The following is a 17,518-nucleotide window of genomic DNA, read 5'->3' on the forward strand; positions in this document are numbered from 1 at the left end:
GCCCACCATGTGATAGGATAAATATTTGCTGAACCAAACTATTGAAATGTTTTACAAAGGATGCATAACTATAATCATTGCAAAGACTATTTGCAAAATGCCAGTGCTTACTACATGCAGAAATCATTACAGTTTATAAATAGAGAGCTTCAATGTCCATCACCTACAGCATATATAACATACAGTCTTGGTTTCTGTCCTGTGTGATTTTTCTCATAAACTAGAGTTATCTGGGGAAAGAAACATTAAAAAAATATTCCTAGGGTTGGGTGTGGTAAGGGAGGCCTCTGGGAGGCAGAGACAGGTTGATCATTATGAATTCAAGGCTTACTTGGTCTTCATAGTGAGTTCCAGGACAACCAGTGTTACACAGTGGGACCTTATCTCAGTAGTAACAACAACAGGAAACAAACAAACAATAACCAACAAGAAAATGCCACCATCAGATTGGCTTATAGTAATATTTGTGGGACACTTTCTTGATTAATGATATGGGAAAGTCCATCCCACTGTCTAAGCTATCACTTTGGTCAGACTCCTGGGTCGTATAGGAAAGCAAGCTGAGCAAGCTGTGGAGAGAGAATGGGCAAGCATTCTTTCTCCACAGTTGCCGACTTTACTTCAATTCCTGTATCTAGGTTTCTGGCTTGGATTTCTGGCCTGATTTCATTCAGTAATGGATTGTGGCCCTGGATTTATAAGATGAAATAAATAATCTCTTTCCTTTCCAAGATGCTTTTGGTCATGGTGATTTTTACAGCAATAAAACCCAAACTAAAACAAGTGGATTTGTAAAGTTAGTTTTCAACTATATTTGTTTGTCAAGTGCCCTTATAGTACCATTTTAACAGTTAGACTTTTAAATTTTGAATCTCAATAGTTAGGATTATTTGGTGAAAATATTTTAAAATATTAGTTATTGTAACAGTTAGACTTTTTAAAATTTGAATCTCAATAGTTAGGATTATTTGGTGAAAATATTTTCAGAAAACATAAGAAAAAAATTTTATTTCTGAAGGAAATATCTCATGTGTAGATGCATTGGGAGCTCATCAGGTTATTTTCCTCACCTTAAGATTTTAGTTTGAGCAGATTTGTATTATCAGTAAGTTTATATATATAATGTGTTGACATTGAGTAAGTATCAAAAGATAATTACATTTAGCATTAAGAGACACCTTTAATATAATCAACGCATGCAATACATTTACTTTATTGGTACAGAAGTATTTTTTGTAAAGAAAATTATGATGTAATGATGTTTTTGAAGATATTCTTAATCATATTTCACTAGAGAGATGCATTTTCTTGCATATAATGAAGCATGGATGAATATAAACTGGAAAAACTGAGCATTACTGGTTCCAGGACTTTATTAGGCAATTTCACTAGCTACAAATAAACTTTTTTCAACATTAAGAACACAATTTTATATCTATAAAAGTCACATTTTCTATACAGACTATATAGGCATGGATTTTCATTACAGCACATTTACTAAAGTGTCAATGAACAGATCCTAAAAAGAGAAGGCACAGATCTGACTCCTTCTGGTGAACTCCTGGGGTAGTGAAGGAAACGTCACCAGCTCTACACATTCTTTTTCTCCAGAAATGAAGCAAATCAACGTAAATATGTATAGGCAGCTATCACAATATGAAAAAATATTATGGGATTTGAGTTTTCCTATTTTTTCTCATAGACATTTCAAAAGAGGAGGTAGCTACCATGATTTTTTTCAGAACTCCATCCATGTTCACACTAGGAAGGACTTGGTCCTAAAAACACTGGGTATTAATTTAGAAATTCCAGCATGGTTCTAGTCTTTGAAAGATAACCTAGGTACCAGATTTAGATCTCTTAATTTAAATCCGAGGGGTTCTTCAGTTTCAGTTCCTGAAGACCAACTGTTGAATACAATCTGCTTCAGCACTTCTCTGTCATGGGCTTTATCTCAGGCACCTCTTTCTGTCCCCATCTACTGCCCAGCATCATCCTGTGGGAAGAAGCTCTCAGGACTAGACTGTATTTACCTTGGAATCTCTTCTCTCTCACTAAAGAGTTCATTTTTTCAAATATTCTACAGTCACTAAGGTGACTTCTTGTAACTCATAAAATAATTTTGAGGTGTGACTGATAGGGATTGGGATGAAGGAATCATTTGATTTTTCTCTCATTGAAAAACACACCAAATTCTAGAACAGGCTCTGGTCTTGCATTAGAAGGTTCTCTCACCTTCCAAGAGCAGATTTTTAACATGTGCCATGTTTTTTGTTGTCTCAACAGCTGGGGGATACTATTTCCAGAAATAATGGCTAGAGTCTAGACTTCCAACATGCCATTATAAGAAAAATTTAAATTTGGCCGCATTTATCTAATACTCTTTTGATTACTCAAATGACTTTGAGATGATTCTTGAAAATCACTTAGTGTGAAACAATATTTTCTTCATGAAACAATATTTATTCAGATTTTATGATTGGTCTTAATATAGGAGACTGGCCATCTCACAGTTTGCAATAGTCCATCTGAAAACATTAAGAGGAATTATGTATAGTGTTGCCAGATTTAAAAACACTACACAGAATGTATCCGTTTAAAACGGAGCCGTATGCAAACATTTCTGAGCAATGCAGGTAAGCATTTTTGATCAATTGAATAGGAACTTCAGTAACATATTATTCATCTGAGATTTGAATTTCACTACTGTTCTGTATTTTATTTGACAACTCTAAATATTAAACAAACAAACAAACAAAAATAACAGAGTCGGGAAGAAATGAGGAAGCTATTTATAAACAAAGTCTAAGCCTAAAATAGGTCACGATTTTGCTTCCAACATGAACACCTATGTTGATTGATTGGGAGTTTCCTGTTGCACACAGAAAAGAAAGAAAGATAAACGCAGTGGCCAGTTTTTTTCAGAAGGCAACCATACAATGGAATCACCTCATGTCAATGGAGCATTTACGATTCTCATGGATCCAAGACAGTCTATCTTATTTTTATGATAGAAATTTCAAGTGCTGTGAGTTAGAGAAATGTCTTTCCATGGAAACCTTATCATGAAAGAAGGAATGACCTACCATTACCAAATACTGTGTTGGAATTTTGGTGTTCATTCTGAAACTGATGGAAATAAATGTAAATTTAGTTTTCTAGTATAGAAAGAAGTTATTAAGCTAGATGATTTTAATAATGACAAAGTATAGCTGTTCATTCATAGACTAGACCATGGAGTTGTAGGAGCTCAGCAACTCTAAAGCATGTACTGTGCATGATTGCTTAAGTGACATCTTTAGAAGAAATATAATGTCTGATAAAAATTTAAATCCAATTGCAGCAACTAAAGCAAGCCAAACAAAACAAACAAAATGGCAGTGAGCTAAGGCTAGCCATGATGTGCCCTTTTTCTTTAGGATAAGTTTCTTGAGAAGACACAGTATAATTACACTTACCACTGACAAGCACGTAATTTTGACTCATACAAATACATGATCAGAACTAAGAACTACAAAATTGCCTCACAAGTAAAATGAAAATTACACATTTCTCAATTAACACCTTTTTACAAATTTTATAGAATGTTTTCTTATCATCACTGGGAAAACAGACAATTTGGAACATCATGTTGAAACTGCACGTTACACAGGAGCCACCAATATGTTAGTTATGGCAAGTAGAGCATTCACACCATGGTGTCACTGAAAGCTAGAGAAGACCAAAATATAGCAAAATAAAACACTGTAGAGATCTCATTTAGCATCTCCTTGGGGCCAATGTGTGTTATTTTCTCTTAGCTGTTCAGGGTGCAAACACTTGGCCTATACTGTTCCTCTTTGGCTGACCAACCAGAGAAAAGTTAGACCATTGTGTCGCTAAATATTTGTAAAACAGTAGAACTGAAAAAATAACCAAAAACATCATTTCCTGAGACTTCCAGCTCTCCAGTCTATAATCCCAACAGGTAGGAACCTAGACAGGTATAGTGCTGCCTAAAAACACCTCAGAACTTCACAGGACTCAAGCAACTTTGAGTGAAGATGTATGATCAAACATTTATATCTAAATTTGCATTAGATCTTGTATCTTGAGATGTTATTGACAGTATAATTAGAGCACTGCTGCCCAGTGTATCTAGTTTCTGATGGTCTCACTTTTCATTGGTTATTTTCAATCATTTTCCCCTCAAATACCCAAATAGTCAAACTATTTTTAACCCTGACAACATAGGAAATATTGATTTCAAGAGTTAAAATTGCAATAAAACCAGTTAGGCCAATGTAGGGTGTGACTTCAACACTGTGTGTGTGTGTGTGTGTGTGTGTGTGCATGCTCAGGCATCCTTATGCACATACACAAACATGTGCATGTACAAGTGTGTCTTGCCAAATATTTTATGCTCTGAAACATTCTCTGTTAGGTGGCGTTCTGTGAAATATGAGTTTTCCCAATATGGCTAAAAGTGAACATCGAGGTTACCATATAAAATATCCTAAGGCTTTTAAAGGATGCCTCACCTTCTCTGTGCTCACATGACTGTGTAGGAAGAAGGAGACATACTTTGTAATGGCAGAAGTCATTGTTATATTGGTCCTTCAGAGTTACTGATAGGAAAGTAAATGTAAAAGTGGATTCATCTGAGTATTTTCCCTTGTTCCACTCATGCCATGGACTTGTCCTGGGCTGAGTAACAGTTGGATTTTAGTTTTGTTTTTGCTTTGTAGGACTTGTAACATAAAGTGTCTTAAGTGCCAACAAAACAGAAGGTACACTAAGACATACCTTCACTTGAAGCCTATGTGTAGCCCTTGTGCTCCCAGGACTCAGGAAAGACAAAGCAGAATTGAGGGTCCAATTTGATCGCATAGCCACCATTTCTCTATGAAAGGCCCAAAGTCTGCACCAGGAATGTGTTCCACAGCAGGGCCAGTGGCCAGGAAACAGCCAAAGGCACCTTCTCTCCGCTTCCCTGTTTTAGGGAAATACTTTAGCAAATTCTCTTATGGTTTATTTCTATTTAGTCCCTCATTAGAAGTTAAGGCAGGTCCATTTATCTTAGTGCCTACTACCTAGGAGCTAACTGTGTATCCCCTTGGAAATCAGAAGTTGAGATTGAAAGGACTTTCTGTGCAGACATCATTAATGGCACAAACAAGAAAACAAAGGAACAAACAAACGGAACCCTCTCTTTCCTAGTCTGGAAGTTTCACCTGAATGCTTCATTATGTTCATTCTTTCCAGCACCCACATGGTAAATATCACGAAGACTGTAGGGAAGAATCCAAGTTCAAGAAAATACAACACGATCACTTCTACATTGCATCCATTTTTTTTGCTAACAGATTAGGAACCTCGTTCTGTCATATTGTAAGATAGATAATTGTGTCATTGCAACTGCGCTTGGCCATAGATGCTCCGAAAGCATCAAAATCAAGTAGTCAGAGAGCAAAATTGATAGAGCATAAGGTCAATAATCGATAAATCTGTTTTAAAAAAAAGTTTCAGTTTCTCTGCTCAAGAAGATCAAGTGAAATAGTCAGATAATAGACTTGCAAAAGATGGAGAAGTTAACAGGGAAAGAATCATATTTTGTGAGTATTAAAGTCCCAATCTGGAATACTTTATAGAAAACATTTTATATGATGAACTACTGCGTTCTCAAATGTTTTATAACATTTTCCATACATTGCTCAAGGATGCTATCTTTATTTTATTGTTTAGATTTTTTAGATAGGATCTCCTTATATAGCTCAGGGTAGCTTTGAGCTCACAGTGTAGCCCAGGCTAGACTTGAAGAAGTACTTATTCTCCTGGCTCTCAAGTTCCACAGTTATAGGCATATACTCATGCCTGGCTCTGGAATTTTTCTTTAAATTAAATTATTTACTAATGTCAGTGTTTTTATTTGAAAAATAATTGTATTATGTTTGACTATAATCTGTGTGTGTCTGTATTTGTTTGTCTGCACCAGAGTATGTGTGACAAAACACACACAGAGATCTGGAATTATAAACATATCTGTTCTGTGCATATGTAAGTCATTTAGTCTAAACACATTTTTCATAAATATATTGGTCAATAAAGACAATTTTTATTCACTCTGTAGTTGTTGGTCAGTGCTGTTTTCTAGTGAAGAGTATCTATAATCTAAGTCAACTCTTGGTTATTTATAATATTGAGATATAAACTTGAAATCAAGTCCTTATCTAGGCCAAAGGAATTAAGTCATATGTTCTCCATTTAAATGAATTAAAAAACAAATGAATGATTTTTTTCCCCTACGAGTCTGATATGCATGGGATTTCTTGTCCAAAGAAACTACTTGTTTGATAATTTCTATGTGTGAAGATAAAATAATGTGTAATTTTAGAAACTTCAGTAATTGTATAGATTTTTACTAATCCCTTACGTTATTCCTATGATACATACAGAGAAGGGTATTGTGCTCTTAGCAGGGTGTGTTTTAGAGTTTTCAAACACTACAAAGATACCAAGAAGAATTCAACACTCAAAAAAAGGGGGGGGGGTTAACATTGTTTCCCTTGGATTACCAAAAGTGATGCCACAGACACTGAGACTTCAGCTCCTTGGTCTCTGTCTAGCCTCAGGCAGTATGGAACCTAGAATGCTAATTGTAAATGAATCTATAAAGGGCATCCATATTGAAAGAATTTGTAAAAGGACTACAAAGATTGCAGGGACAATCTTAAAAATATTATTCTAATTCACTCCTGCATCCCTTCATTTTCTTCTTTCTAAGTTATAAATATAAATAAAGCTTCTTTAACCTTTTTTTCATGATCTGGGTTTAAAATTTGTGCATTTAGAACTCCTATTTTGTAGTAGAGTCTTGTGGTCTTTCCTTTTCTATTTTTAGAACAATGCAATTGTTAAGATAACTTTTTAAAGTTTAAGGATTTAAAGAAATCAGATTTTTTTTCTGATTTCCACACACTTGTAGTTTGACATTTGCAGGACATTATCATTTAAGACTTTGTTGAATTAAAATAGCATCTATCTGTGTATATTCCATTCCTTTTCTTTTTCACTGTGAAGTTGATACCCATAGTCTTTCCAAAAGCCTGTTTGCATGATAGTCATAGCTGCCTTGCACACAGCCACGCTGAAATGCCGTTGTTTTCATAAAACACAAAATCACTCCTGGCTGCCAATATTACTGATGCAGGGAGGCTGATTTGATGCATATTTTCTATGACCAAGAATTAGCTATGATTGCTCAATTGCAGATGACTATGGAATATTTTTACCAAGTCTCACAAAACAAACACATTTCGGCACAATAATGCAATACACATTATGTTGGGCATTCAATTGTTTTGAGACCCATATAGCATCTAATTAGGAAGAGCGAGCAAGAGAGAGGAAGTGGAAGGGGTAGAGGCTATGAATAATACAGGAGCCTGAGGTTGAAATTAGAAAATGCAATCTAGTAAACACTCATGGGTTACACAGCACAAACATTAGTTCTGAAAAACGAGATACACAGTTCTTTTCTATTCCTAACACTAGAAGTAGATTTTGGTCACCAAATTGGAAATGACATATTTATAGCAATGCAGAATATGGTTACAATCACTGAAGACATGGTCTGCCCTCATTTCCCACCCACTCCTAAGCCCTGATTCCTTCAGAGACTCAGTGGAACAGGAAAATCAGAGGGCTTATTGATAATATGTCTAATACAATGAGGCTTCCTTATCTTCCTCATGGACACTCCGGAAGAGTAATATCAAGTGTTGGCTTCTCCTTCATCAAAGACGTAGTTGAGTTTTATGACAGTGTTGATAAAGTCACCGAGTTCTACAAAATCAGCAGTGACAATATTGATGCCGCTCTCTCCTGGCTTCTGGGTGCGGATCCATTGCATCATGGCAGGAAGAGCTCTGAGAAGGGAAGCAGAAAGAAAAGAAGTCAAAGAAGGCTCGAGGGCATCAGTCAGAGGTCTGTGGCTAAGTTACTAAAATAGATAGCTCAAATACAAGCAGATGTGGTAGAAGGTGATTAAAGAAACCATGGTGAATGCTTAAGTGTGTTTAAATATCTGCATGTGTGTTGTTTGCATATGCATGTGCCACAGTGTGCCTGTAGAGGTCAGCGGATCGCCTGTGGAGGATTGCTTTCTCCTTTCAGACTTACCTATCAGACTCCACCTATCAAATTTAGGCTGCCACACTTGATAGCAAGTGCCTTTACCTGTTTTGTCATTGTCATGACCCTGGATTCTTAACACATGAATAAAACCTGAACAAGAAATCTTTACCATGTTGTCTATATTTGACTTATCCCTTTGCAGCTCTCAGATACTGCTATAGTTAACAATGAATCATGAGTTCTTTATATATATTGGATATTAGCCCTCTATCTGATGTAGGATTGGTGAAGATCTTTTCCCAATTTGTTGGTTGCCGATTTGTCCTTTTGATGGTGTCCTTTGCCGTACAGAAACTTTGTAATTTTATGAGGTCCCATTTGTCAATTTTTGATCTTAGAGCATACGCTATTGGTGTTCTGTTCAGAAACTTTCTCCCTGTACCGATGTCCTCAAGGGTCTTCCCCAGTTTCTTTTCTATTAGCTTCAGAGTGTCTGGCTTTATGTGGAGGTCCTTGATCTAGAGTATGCAATTAGAATGTGCTAAACTTTGCCTGAAGTTTAACACGTTCTAATTGCATACTCTACAGAGCTGTGACACAAGGTGAACAATGTGTGCTTCTGGTTAGCAAATGTTTATTACATATCCACTGTGTTTATGAAATATATTAAGATGTTGCCGATAACCACAAAGCAAATGTCTTGCCTTCAAAAACTTTACAGTTTCCAGTGGGGAAAAAAGGACAGCATTTTCAATAAATGGTGCTGATTCAACTGGCAGTCAACTTGTAGAACAATGCAAATTGATCCATTCTTATATCTCTGTACAAGGCTCAAGTCCAAATGGATCAAGGACCTCCACATAAAACCAGATACACTGAATCTAATAGAAAAGAAAGAGCCTTGAACACATTGGCACAGGGGAAAATTTTCTGAACAAAACCAATGGCTTATTCTCTAAGATCAAGAATCAACAAATGGGACTTCATAAAATTGCAAAGCTTCTGTAAGAAAAGGACACTGTCAATAGGACAAAACAGCAGCCAACATGTTAGGAAAAAATCTTTGCCAATCTCACATCCAATAGAGGACTAATATCCAATATATACAAAGAACTCAAGAAGCTAGACTCCAGAGAATCAAATAACCCTATTAAAATGGAGAACAGAGCTAAACAGAGAATTCTCAACTAAGGAAAGTTGAAGGGCTGAGAAGCACCTAAAGAAATGTTCAACATCTGTAGTCATCAGGGAAATGCAAATCAAAACAATCCTGAGAACCCACCTCACATCAGTCAGAAGATCAAAAACTCAGGTGACAGCACATGCTGGCAAGGATATAGAGAAAGAGGAATACTTCTCCATTGCTGATGGGATTGCAAGCTGGTACAACATTCTAGAAACCAGTCTGCTGGTTTCTCAGAAAATTGGACCCAGCTATACCACTTCTGGGCATATACTCAGAAGATGCTCCAACATGTCATAAGGACACATGCTCTACTATGTTAATAGCAGCCATATTTATAATAGCCAGGAGCTGGAAACAACCCAGATGTCCCTCAACAGAGGAATGGGTACAGGAAATGTGGTGCATTTACATGATGGAATAGTACTCAGCTATTAAAAACAATGACTTCATGAAATTCGCAGGCAAATGGATGGAACTTGAAAATATCCTGAATGAGGTAACTCAGTCACAAAAGAAAACACACGCATTATGCACTCACTGATAACTGGATATTAGCTCTAAAGTTCAGAATATTCAATATGCAATTCACAGACCATATGAAGCCCAAGAAGATGGAAGACCAAAGTGTGGATGCTTCAGTGTTTCTTAGATGGGGGAACAAAATACTCACAGGAGGAAATATGGAGACAAAGTGTGGAGCAGAGACTAAGGGAAAGGCCATCCAGAGACTGCCCCAGCTGGGGATCTGTCTCATATACAGTTGCCAAACCAAAATGCTATTGTGGATGCTGGGAAGTGCTTGCTGACAGGAGCCCTATATTCTGTCTCTAGAGAGGCTCTGCCAGAGCCTGACAAATACAGAGGTGGATGCTCACAGCCAACTGTTAGACTGATTGCAGGGTCGCTGATGGAGGAGTTGGAGAAGGGACTGAAGGGGGGGTTGCAGCCCCATAGGGGGATCAACAGTGTCAACTGGCTAAACCCTACCCCAACCCCCAGAGCTCCTGGGGATTGGATCACCAACCAAAGAGTACACATGGAGGGACCCATGACTCTGGTTGCATATGTGGCAGAGGATGGCCTTGTTGGATATCAATGGGAGGAGTGCTCCTTGGGCCTGAGGGGGTCTGATGCCCTAATGTAGCAGAATGTCAGGGTGGGAAGGCAGGAATAGGTGGGTGAGTGTGGGAGCACCCTCATAGAGGTAGGGAGAAGGAGGAATGGGATAGGGGGGTTTCTGGAGGAGATACCTGGAAAGGGAATAACATTCAAAATGTACATAAAGAAAATATGCAATAAAAGAAAAAAACTTTATGGTTTAGGTCTAAGCAGGTAAGCAAAAGAAAGTTTCAATGTAAGGTATAATTATGACTCTTTCCTTCTAACCCATTCACTAACCATCTAGTACTTACAAGTACCTGTGGTAAACACTTGAAATATCCAATAGAACAAAACATAAATTTATTAGCATATAGGGTTATCTAGTTTAATCAGCAGTTAGGAATGCTTTGTAGCCAAGTTTGATGACCTAAGTTTGATTCTTGGGTCACACTTAGGGGAAAGCAAGAACTTGTTCTTGAATGTTGTTCTCTGACAGATGCACCATGGTGGACAGACCATCCCTTGAACACATATGGAATAAGTAAATAAAAATGTGGAAAGCGTTATGGTTATGCACCAATGTTATGATCATAAAAAGAGAAAGAGGTTTGAGAGAATATGGTATACGGCAGTGTAGGAGAAGGGGTGCCTCAGCGGGCCCAGGCCAAGGCATCTCTTCCCCGAGGGACCAGGCACACACATAGTATAGAATCGAGTTTATTTAGGGCAGATTATGGGAGTCAATGGGGCAGTGGAGGCAGAGAGAGGAGAGAAGTAGAGAAGTGGAGGCTGGCCATGACCACGTGGAGAGAGGGGGGAGGGGAGGAGAGCCCAAGAGGGCCAAGAGGGGGTAAGAGAAAGAGAGAGCAAGAGGCAAGAGCAATTGGAATCAATTCTATTCCATTGATCATCCTGCCTGCCTGCATACCAATAGCAAACAGTTTTTATCACTATTGTAGTAGAGCTTGAGGTCAGGGATGGTGGTTCCCCCAGAATATCTTTTGCTGTAGAGAATAGTTTTTGCTATCTTGGGTTTTTTATTGTTCCAGATGAATTTGAGAATTGCTCTTTCTAGATCTATGAAGAATGGATTTGGAATTTTGATGGAGACTGCATTGAATCTGTAGATTGCTTTTGGCAAGATGGCCATTTTTACTATATTGATCCTGCCAATCCATGAACATGGGAGATCTTTCCATCTTCTGAGACTTTCTTCGATTTCTTTCTTCAGAGGCTTAAAGTTCTTGTCATATAGATCCTTCACTTGCTTCGTCAGGATCACACCTAAGTATGAAATATTATTTGGAACTATTATGAAGGGTGTCATTTCCCTTATTTCTTTCTCATATTGTTTATCCTTTGAGTAGAGGAAGGCTACTGATTTGCTTGAGTTAATTTTATATCCAGCCACTTTGCTGCAGTTGTTTATCAGCTTTAGGAGTTCTCTAGTAGAAGTCTTGGGGTCGCTTAAATATACTATCATATCATCTGCAAATAGTGATAGTTTTACTTCTTCCTTTCCAATTTGTATACCTTTGACCTCTTTTTGATGCCTGGTTGCTCTGGCTAGGACTTCATGTACTGTATTGAATAGATAGGGAGAGAGTGGGCAGCCTTGTCTGGTCCCTGATTTTAGTGAGATTGCCTTAAGTTTCTCTCCATTTAGATTGATGTTGGCTGCCGGTTTGCAGTATATTGCTTTCACTATGTTTAGGTATGGGCCTTGGATTAGAATTGAAGATCCAGAAAAGAACCCACACATGTATGGTCACTTGATATTTGACAAAGGAGCTAAAAACATCCAGTAGAAAAAAGACAGCATTTTTAACAAATGGTGCTGTATCAACTGGAGTCTGCATGCAGAAAAATGCAAATCGACTGATTCTTATCTCCTTGTACAAAGCTCAAGTCCAAGTGGATCAAAGATCTACTCATAAAATCAGACACACTGAAGCTTATAGAGGAGAAAGTGGGGACAAACCTTGAACACATGGGCACAGGGGAAAAGTTACTGAACAGTACACCAATGGTTTATGCTCAAGAACAAGAATTGACAAATGGGACATCATAAAACTGCAAAGCTTCTGTAAGGCAAAGTTCATAGTTAATAGGACAAAACAGTAACTAACAATTTGGGAAAAGAATTTTACTAACCCTACATCTGATAGAGGGCTAATATCCAATATACAAAGAACTCAAGAAGTTAGTCTCCAGAGAATCAAATAACCCTATTAAAAATAGGGTACAGAGCTAATCAGGGAATTCTCAACTGAGGAAACTCAAATGGCTCTAAAGCACCTAAAGAAATGTTCAGCATCCTTATTTATCAGGGAAATGCAAATCAAAACAACACTGAGATTCCACCTTACACCAGTCAGAATGGCTAAGATGAAAAACTCAGGGGACAGCAGATGCTGGAGAGGATGTGGGGAAAAAGGAACACTTCTCCATTGTTGGTGAGATTGTAAGCTGGTAAAACCATTCTGGAAATCAGTTTTGTGATTCCTCAGAAAATTAGACATAGTACTACCTGAGGACCCAGTTATACCACTCCTGAGCATATACCCAGAAGATGTTCCTACATGTAATAAGGACACATGCTCCACTATGTTCATAGCTGCCTTATTTATAATAGCCAGAAGCTGGAAAGAACCCTTTGTCCTTCAACAGAGGAATGGATACAGAAACTTTGGTATAGATACACAATGGAGTACTGCTGGGAGCCAAAATGCTTTATTTTATGTTTAGAGTTCATTTTAAAGATAAGCTTAGGTTTTGACTTCGCCTCAGTTACAGACCTTGGAGAGATCGGGTGGTCAATGGTCAGTACACCCTGACAGAAGGAGGAAACATCTTATAGCTGCCAGAGATTCACCTTGGCAGAATATCTGGGATACTTGGAAAATCCCACTTGTCTTACTTCTTCCCCTGCCTGTATAAGTTCCCTGAGAAAATACAGTTTTGGAGGCCTTGAACAAAGTTGGTCTTGGTCTTGTTCTTCGTGCTCCTGTCTCTCTATTTCTCTGCCCTTCTCTCCTAGGGTCCCCACTCGGCAACTGGCACCCATCGTGGTTATAAGCTATTTCAGGTGTCTCCTGGGGATGGGAGGAAAGCAGGAGACGCCCTGCTTCCTCTCTGGATACAGTTTTGGGGGCCTTGAACAAAGTTGGTCTTGGCCTCTTTCTTCAGGTCTCCTGTCTTTCTTAACATTAACAGTCTATTAGACCTTGCTGATAAGCAGCCATTGTGCAAACTTTTAGTTTTCTTTTGAAACAGACAGTCCATGATTATCTAGGAAAGGCATCCCAGCTACTGAATTGCCCTATAGGGGTAGGAGAACTAAACTTGGAAAAAGAGAGAGGAGATTAAAGACAAAGTGAGGGGTATGACAAAATAGTGAGGTTCCTGTAAGGGTTGTGTATCAGATAATTTTTCTGATGCTGTGACAAAGTGGGGAAAGCAATTTGAGGTTTTATTTCTTAGTAGAAAAGGCATGCCCGCAGGAGAGTAGAAGGCTTGCCACATCAGGTCAACCACCAGGAAAAAGAAGCAGATAAACACTGTTGTCTCTTGAACTTTTCTGCTTTTTGTTTGTTTTTTAACCTTTTTTTAACCCACTTGGATACCCAAGAACATATTGAGAATGAGTCTTCCTTCCTCAGCTAAATTTCTCTGGAAAAACTCACAGAGTTGTGCCCAAAGGCTTAATCCTAGGTTATCCCAAAATCCAGTCAAATTGACAATGAGGAATAAAGATCACACACCCATCCCTTGTCAGTCTGATACCTAAATACAACAGTTTTAAAAATTTTTTTATATTTATTTCTTGAGATAATTCTGTAATTACATCAACTCTAACCAATAGAAATGCAGAGCTGGGGAGTCCAGGGCCAATGCATACATCTATAAAACAACTCTGGTACCTAAGGCTCAGGGATCACTGAGAAAGTGAAGGCAGAAAGATTGTAACAGCCAGAAGGTAAGAGTATTTGCTGTGAGACTGTGCATCCTAGCAATGTCAGAAGCTACATTCATGAAGTCACGCCAACATGGCTGCCTAGACGTGAGCTGAACAAGAGCAGCAATAGCCATGCTAAAGTAGACGTGGGAAAGCCCACAAGTACTATAATAAGTACATCACTTATGAACCACGGCAGCCCCCTCCTTGTCCCTATGGGCTTACAGAAATTTTATAATTTGAATCATATTCAATTTAACTTCAAAATTGTCATAGAAATTTAACAGGCAGGATCAATAGCACTCAAAGCCCAAAGTCTCTTTTGGGATTCAAAACAATCTCTTAACTGAGAGTTCTGGGATAAAAATTTTAGGAGGTAAGTTATATTCTTCCAATATGCAATATAGCAAAGTAAACATTCCTTTTAAAAATGAATGGATATGAGGACAACAAAGGCCTGACCAAAAACCAACTCAAAATCCAAAGGGTAAACACCAAACTCAGCCACTCTCTCAAACATCTGACATTTGTGGTGTCATCATGTGGGCACACAGGATCTTGCACGGAACAAACCTTCTGGCATCAGGACCCAGATCCATTCCATGACTTTACTGGCAGATATCCAACAATTGGGGCATCTCCAACATTTTGAGTTATCCACTATGACTTAGACTTCAATGCAGCTTCTTCTAACACATCCCAAGACGTTCTGGTTAAGGATCTAGTTTTATCACAGAATTTTCTAGCCTTAGCTGCTTTTCTAGAGCCTCCTCTTAAATCTCCACCACCACCACCTACACCTTTTTCATTTCATAAGCATGTAAAATCAGCACTCTCTGAATGACACTGGAAAATTCCTCTACCAGGTCAAAATGCAGTATGGCCCTTCTATCATAGATGTAATTTTTTTTTTTTTATGTCTTAGTGACTGAACATAAGAAAAAACATTTCTAAGAGGTTGCTGTGGAGCAAGGAATAGCAAATTCCGTCTCTCTCCTTTCAAATAAAGTTTCTAGCTGACCGGGGGCTTTGGTGATTGGTGTCTTGCCCTTAACACAACTTCCTATTTCTCTACTCAAAATGCACTATTTCTCACTATTTATTGTTCTTATTACTGTAAAACTAGGTAAGCTCAGTGATCAGTAGCCATGCTATAAGCCTGAAAACTATGTTTGTTTGAAGCATCTCCCATGAGGTTGCCAAAATTTAAAACAGATAGATAGAGCAGAATATAGGAATATTAGAATTAAATTTGTGCACCTGCAGCAGCTGATCTTCAAAAGTGGTGCTAAGAATATGGGTTGGAAAAAGGATGAACTTTTTTAATAAGGGGTGATAGAAGTGAAGTCTTTACAGGCAGAAGAATGGTGTCAGATCTCTATCTATCCACAGTTACATAAAAAGATCAGTGAATGGGCTGGTTTAAAAATGTAAACATAACTCATAATTATGATACCACTAGAATAAAATATAGTTGGAGCACTTTGCACTTCAAGACGTTAGAACAGACATAGGACTTTCAGAAATGAGATCATATTTTTTCCTTTCCCTTTTCTCAAGTGAAAGTACAAAAATAAGACTAAATAAAACCTAAAAGCTCCTCATAGGTCAGAAAACAGTCAACAGATCAGAGTTAACTCACAGAATAGTAAATTATGTTCATGTAGTGTATATTGAACAATTGAATATATCCATATTACACAAAGAACTCAGACTACTCAACAGAAAAAGCAAAGGAAATATTGTTCAACAAATGATGTGATCTAAAAATAGTAAACTATATATCTATTTCTCAAAAGATATGTAAATGGATGGCTTACATATTAAAAGTTTTCAGTATTGCCTATTAGATCTTAGCAAAAGTAAAATCACTTTAGTTAGATTACCTGTTATCAAAAAGAGATGGGCTTAGGGATGACCTCTGTGGCCCTATGTTTAGAATATGTGAAACCCTGTGTTCAATACCCAGCACACACACACACACACACACACACACACACACACACCAATATAACAAATGATTTTGAGAATACAGGAACGAGGAAACTCTTGCACAATTTAGACCATAAATCCATAACCATTATAGGAGACAATAATTTTTTTCTCAAAAATTTAGCAATAGAATCCATTCTGTATGGCTGGATGTACAGCCAAAGCAATTAAAATCTGTGTGTCAGAAAACATATGCACTCACATGTTAAGAAAAGACAACAAGCCAGGCAGTGGTGGCACACACCTTTAATCCCAGCACTTGGGAGGCAGAGGCAGGCAGATTTCTGAATTCGAGGCCAGCCTGGTCTACAGAGTGAGTTCCAGGACACCCAGAGTTATATAGAGAAACCCTGTCTCGAAAAAAAAAAAAAGCCAACAAATGGTAACAATCTAAAGATCCATCAACAGATAAATAGATGTACTTAAAGCAACACTATCTTTCCACAAAAAGATTGAGTCCTGTTATTTGCAACATTATTGATTGAATTAGATGTCACTACATCAAGCAAGCTAGAAACAAAAAGGCAAGTACCATGTAAATTAACTTACATGTGCAATATAAAAGTGTTTGCCTCATAAACATTGAGAATAGACTAATGGTTACCAAAGCCTAGGAAAAATTCAAGTCAGGGAGTATAAAGAAGGCTTGGTAGTGAGAGAGAAGAAAGAAGTCCTGTGTTCCCATACAGAGAGATAAAAACAAAACCAAAAACTGGTCTTCAAACAAATGATAGTAAAAACATACTATATATTTGTAGAATAAGCTACAATAAATAATTTTAAATGCTTTCCTTGCAAAGAAAAGTGCTTGAGGAGATCAATGTATTTACCCTGGTTTGGACATTACACAGTGTACATAAAATGAAACACCAGTTCGTGGTCCACAGTTATGATTAATTTGTGCCAGCTAAGAGAAAAGGAGCCTGTAGGGTGATATAGATAGAAACAGTATATCTAGCTGTGGAATAGCAGCAATTTGTCTTAGAGATGGATAGAAATGACAAATGACAGCTAGTGTAGGATTAGATGTAGACAGGAGAAAGAGGTAATGGATTATACTAGATTCTTAGCAAAATATGGGCCTGTAGACTCTATTCATTACCTTGGAAGGATCAGGATGATGGCTTTCTGTCATAAGTAGTAAGTTCAGAGTCAGACCCCCGGGT

At 37.8% G+C, this 17,518-nt stretch overlaps 1 protein-coding gene across 1 annotated transcript in view; it reads right to left on the reverse strand.

Moving 5' to 3' along the window:
• Positions 1 to 1,239: 1,239 nt before the first annotated feature.
• Plcxd3 (phosphatidylinositol specific phospholipase C X domain containing 3) overlaps positions 1,240 to 17,518 on the reverse strand; it is a 192,947-nt gene continuing 176,668 nt past the window's right edge. The window contains exon 3 of the mRNA XM_052159892.1: positions 1,240 to 7,907. Within this exon, the coding sequence (XP_052015852.1) occupies positions 7,754 to 7,907 (154 nt within the window). The 3' untranslated portion in view covers positions 1,240 to 7,753. The remainder of the gene's footprint in view (positions 7,908 to 17,518) is intronic.

Source organism: Apodemus sylvaticus, chromosome 16 (assembly GCF_947179515.1).
Source record: "Apodemus sylvaticus chromosome 16, mApoSyl1.1, whole genome shotgun sequence".
NCBI classification, from domain to species: Eukaryota; Metazoa; Chordata; class Mammalia; order Rodentia; family Muridae; genus Apodemus; species Apodemus sylvaticus.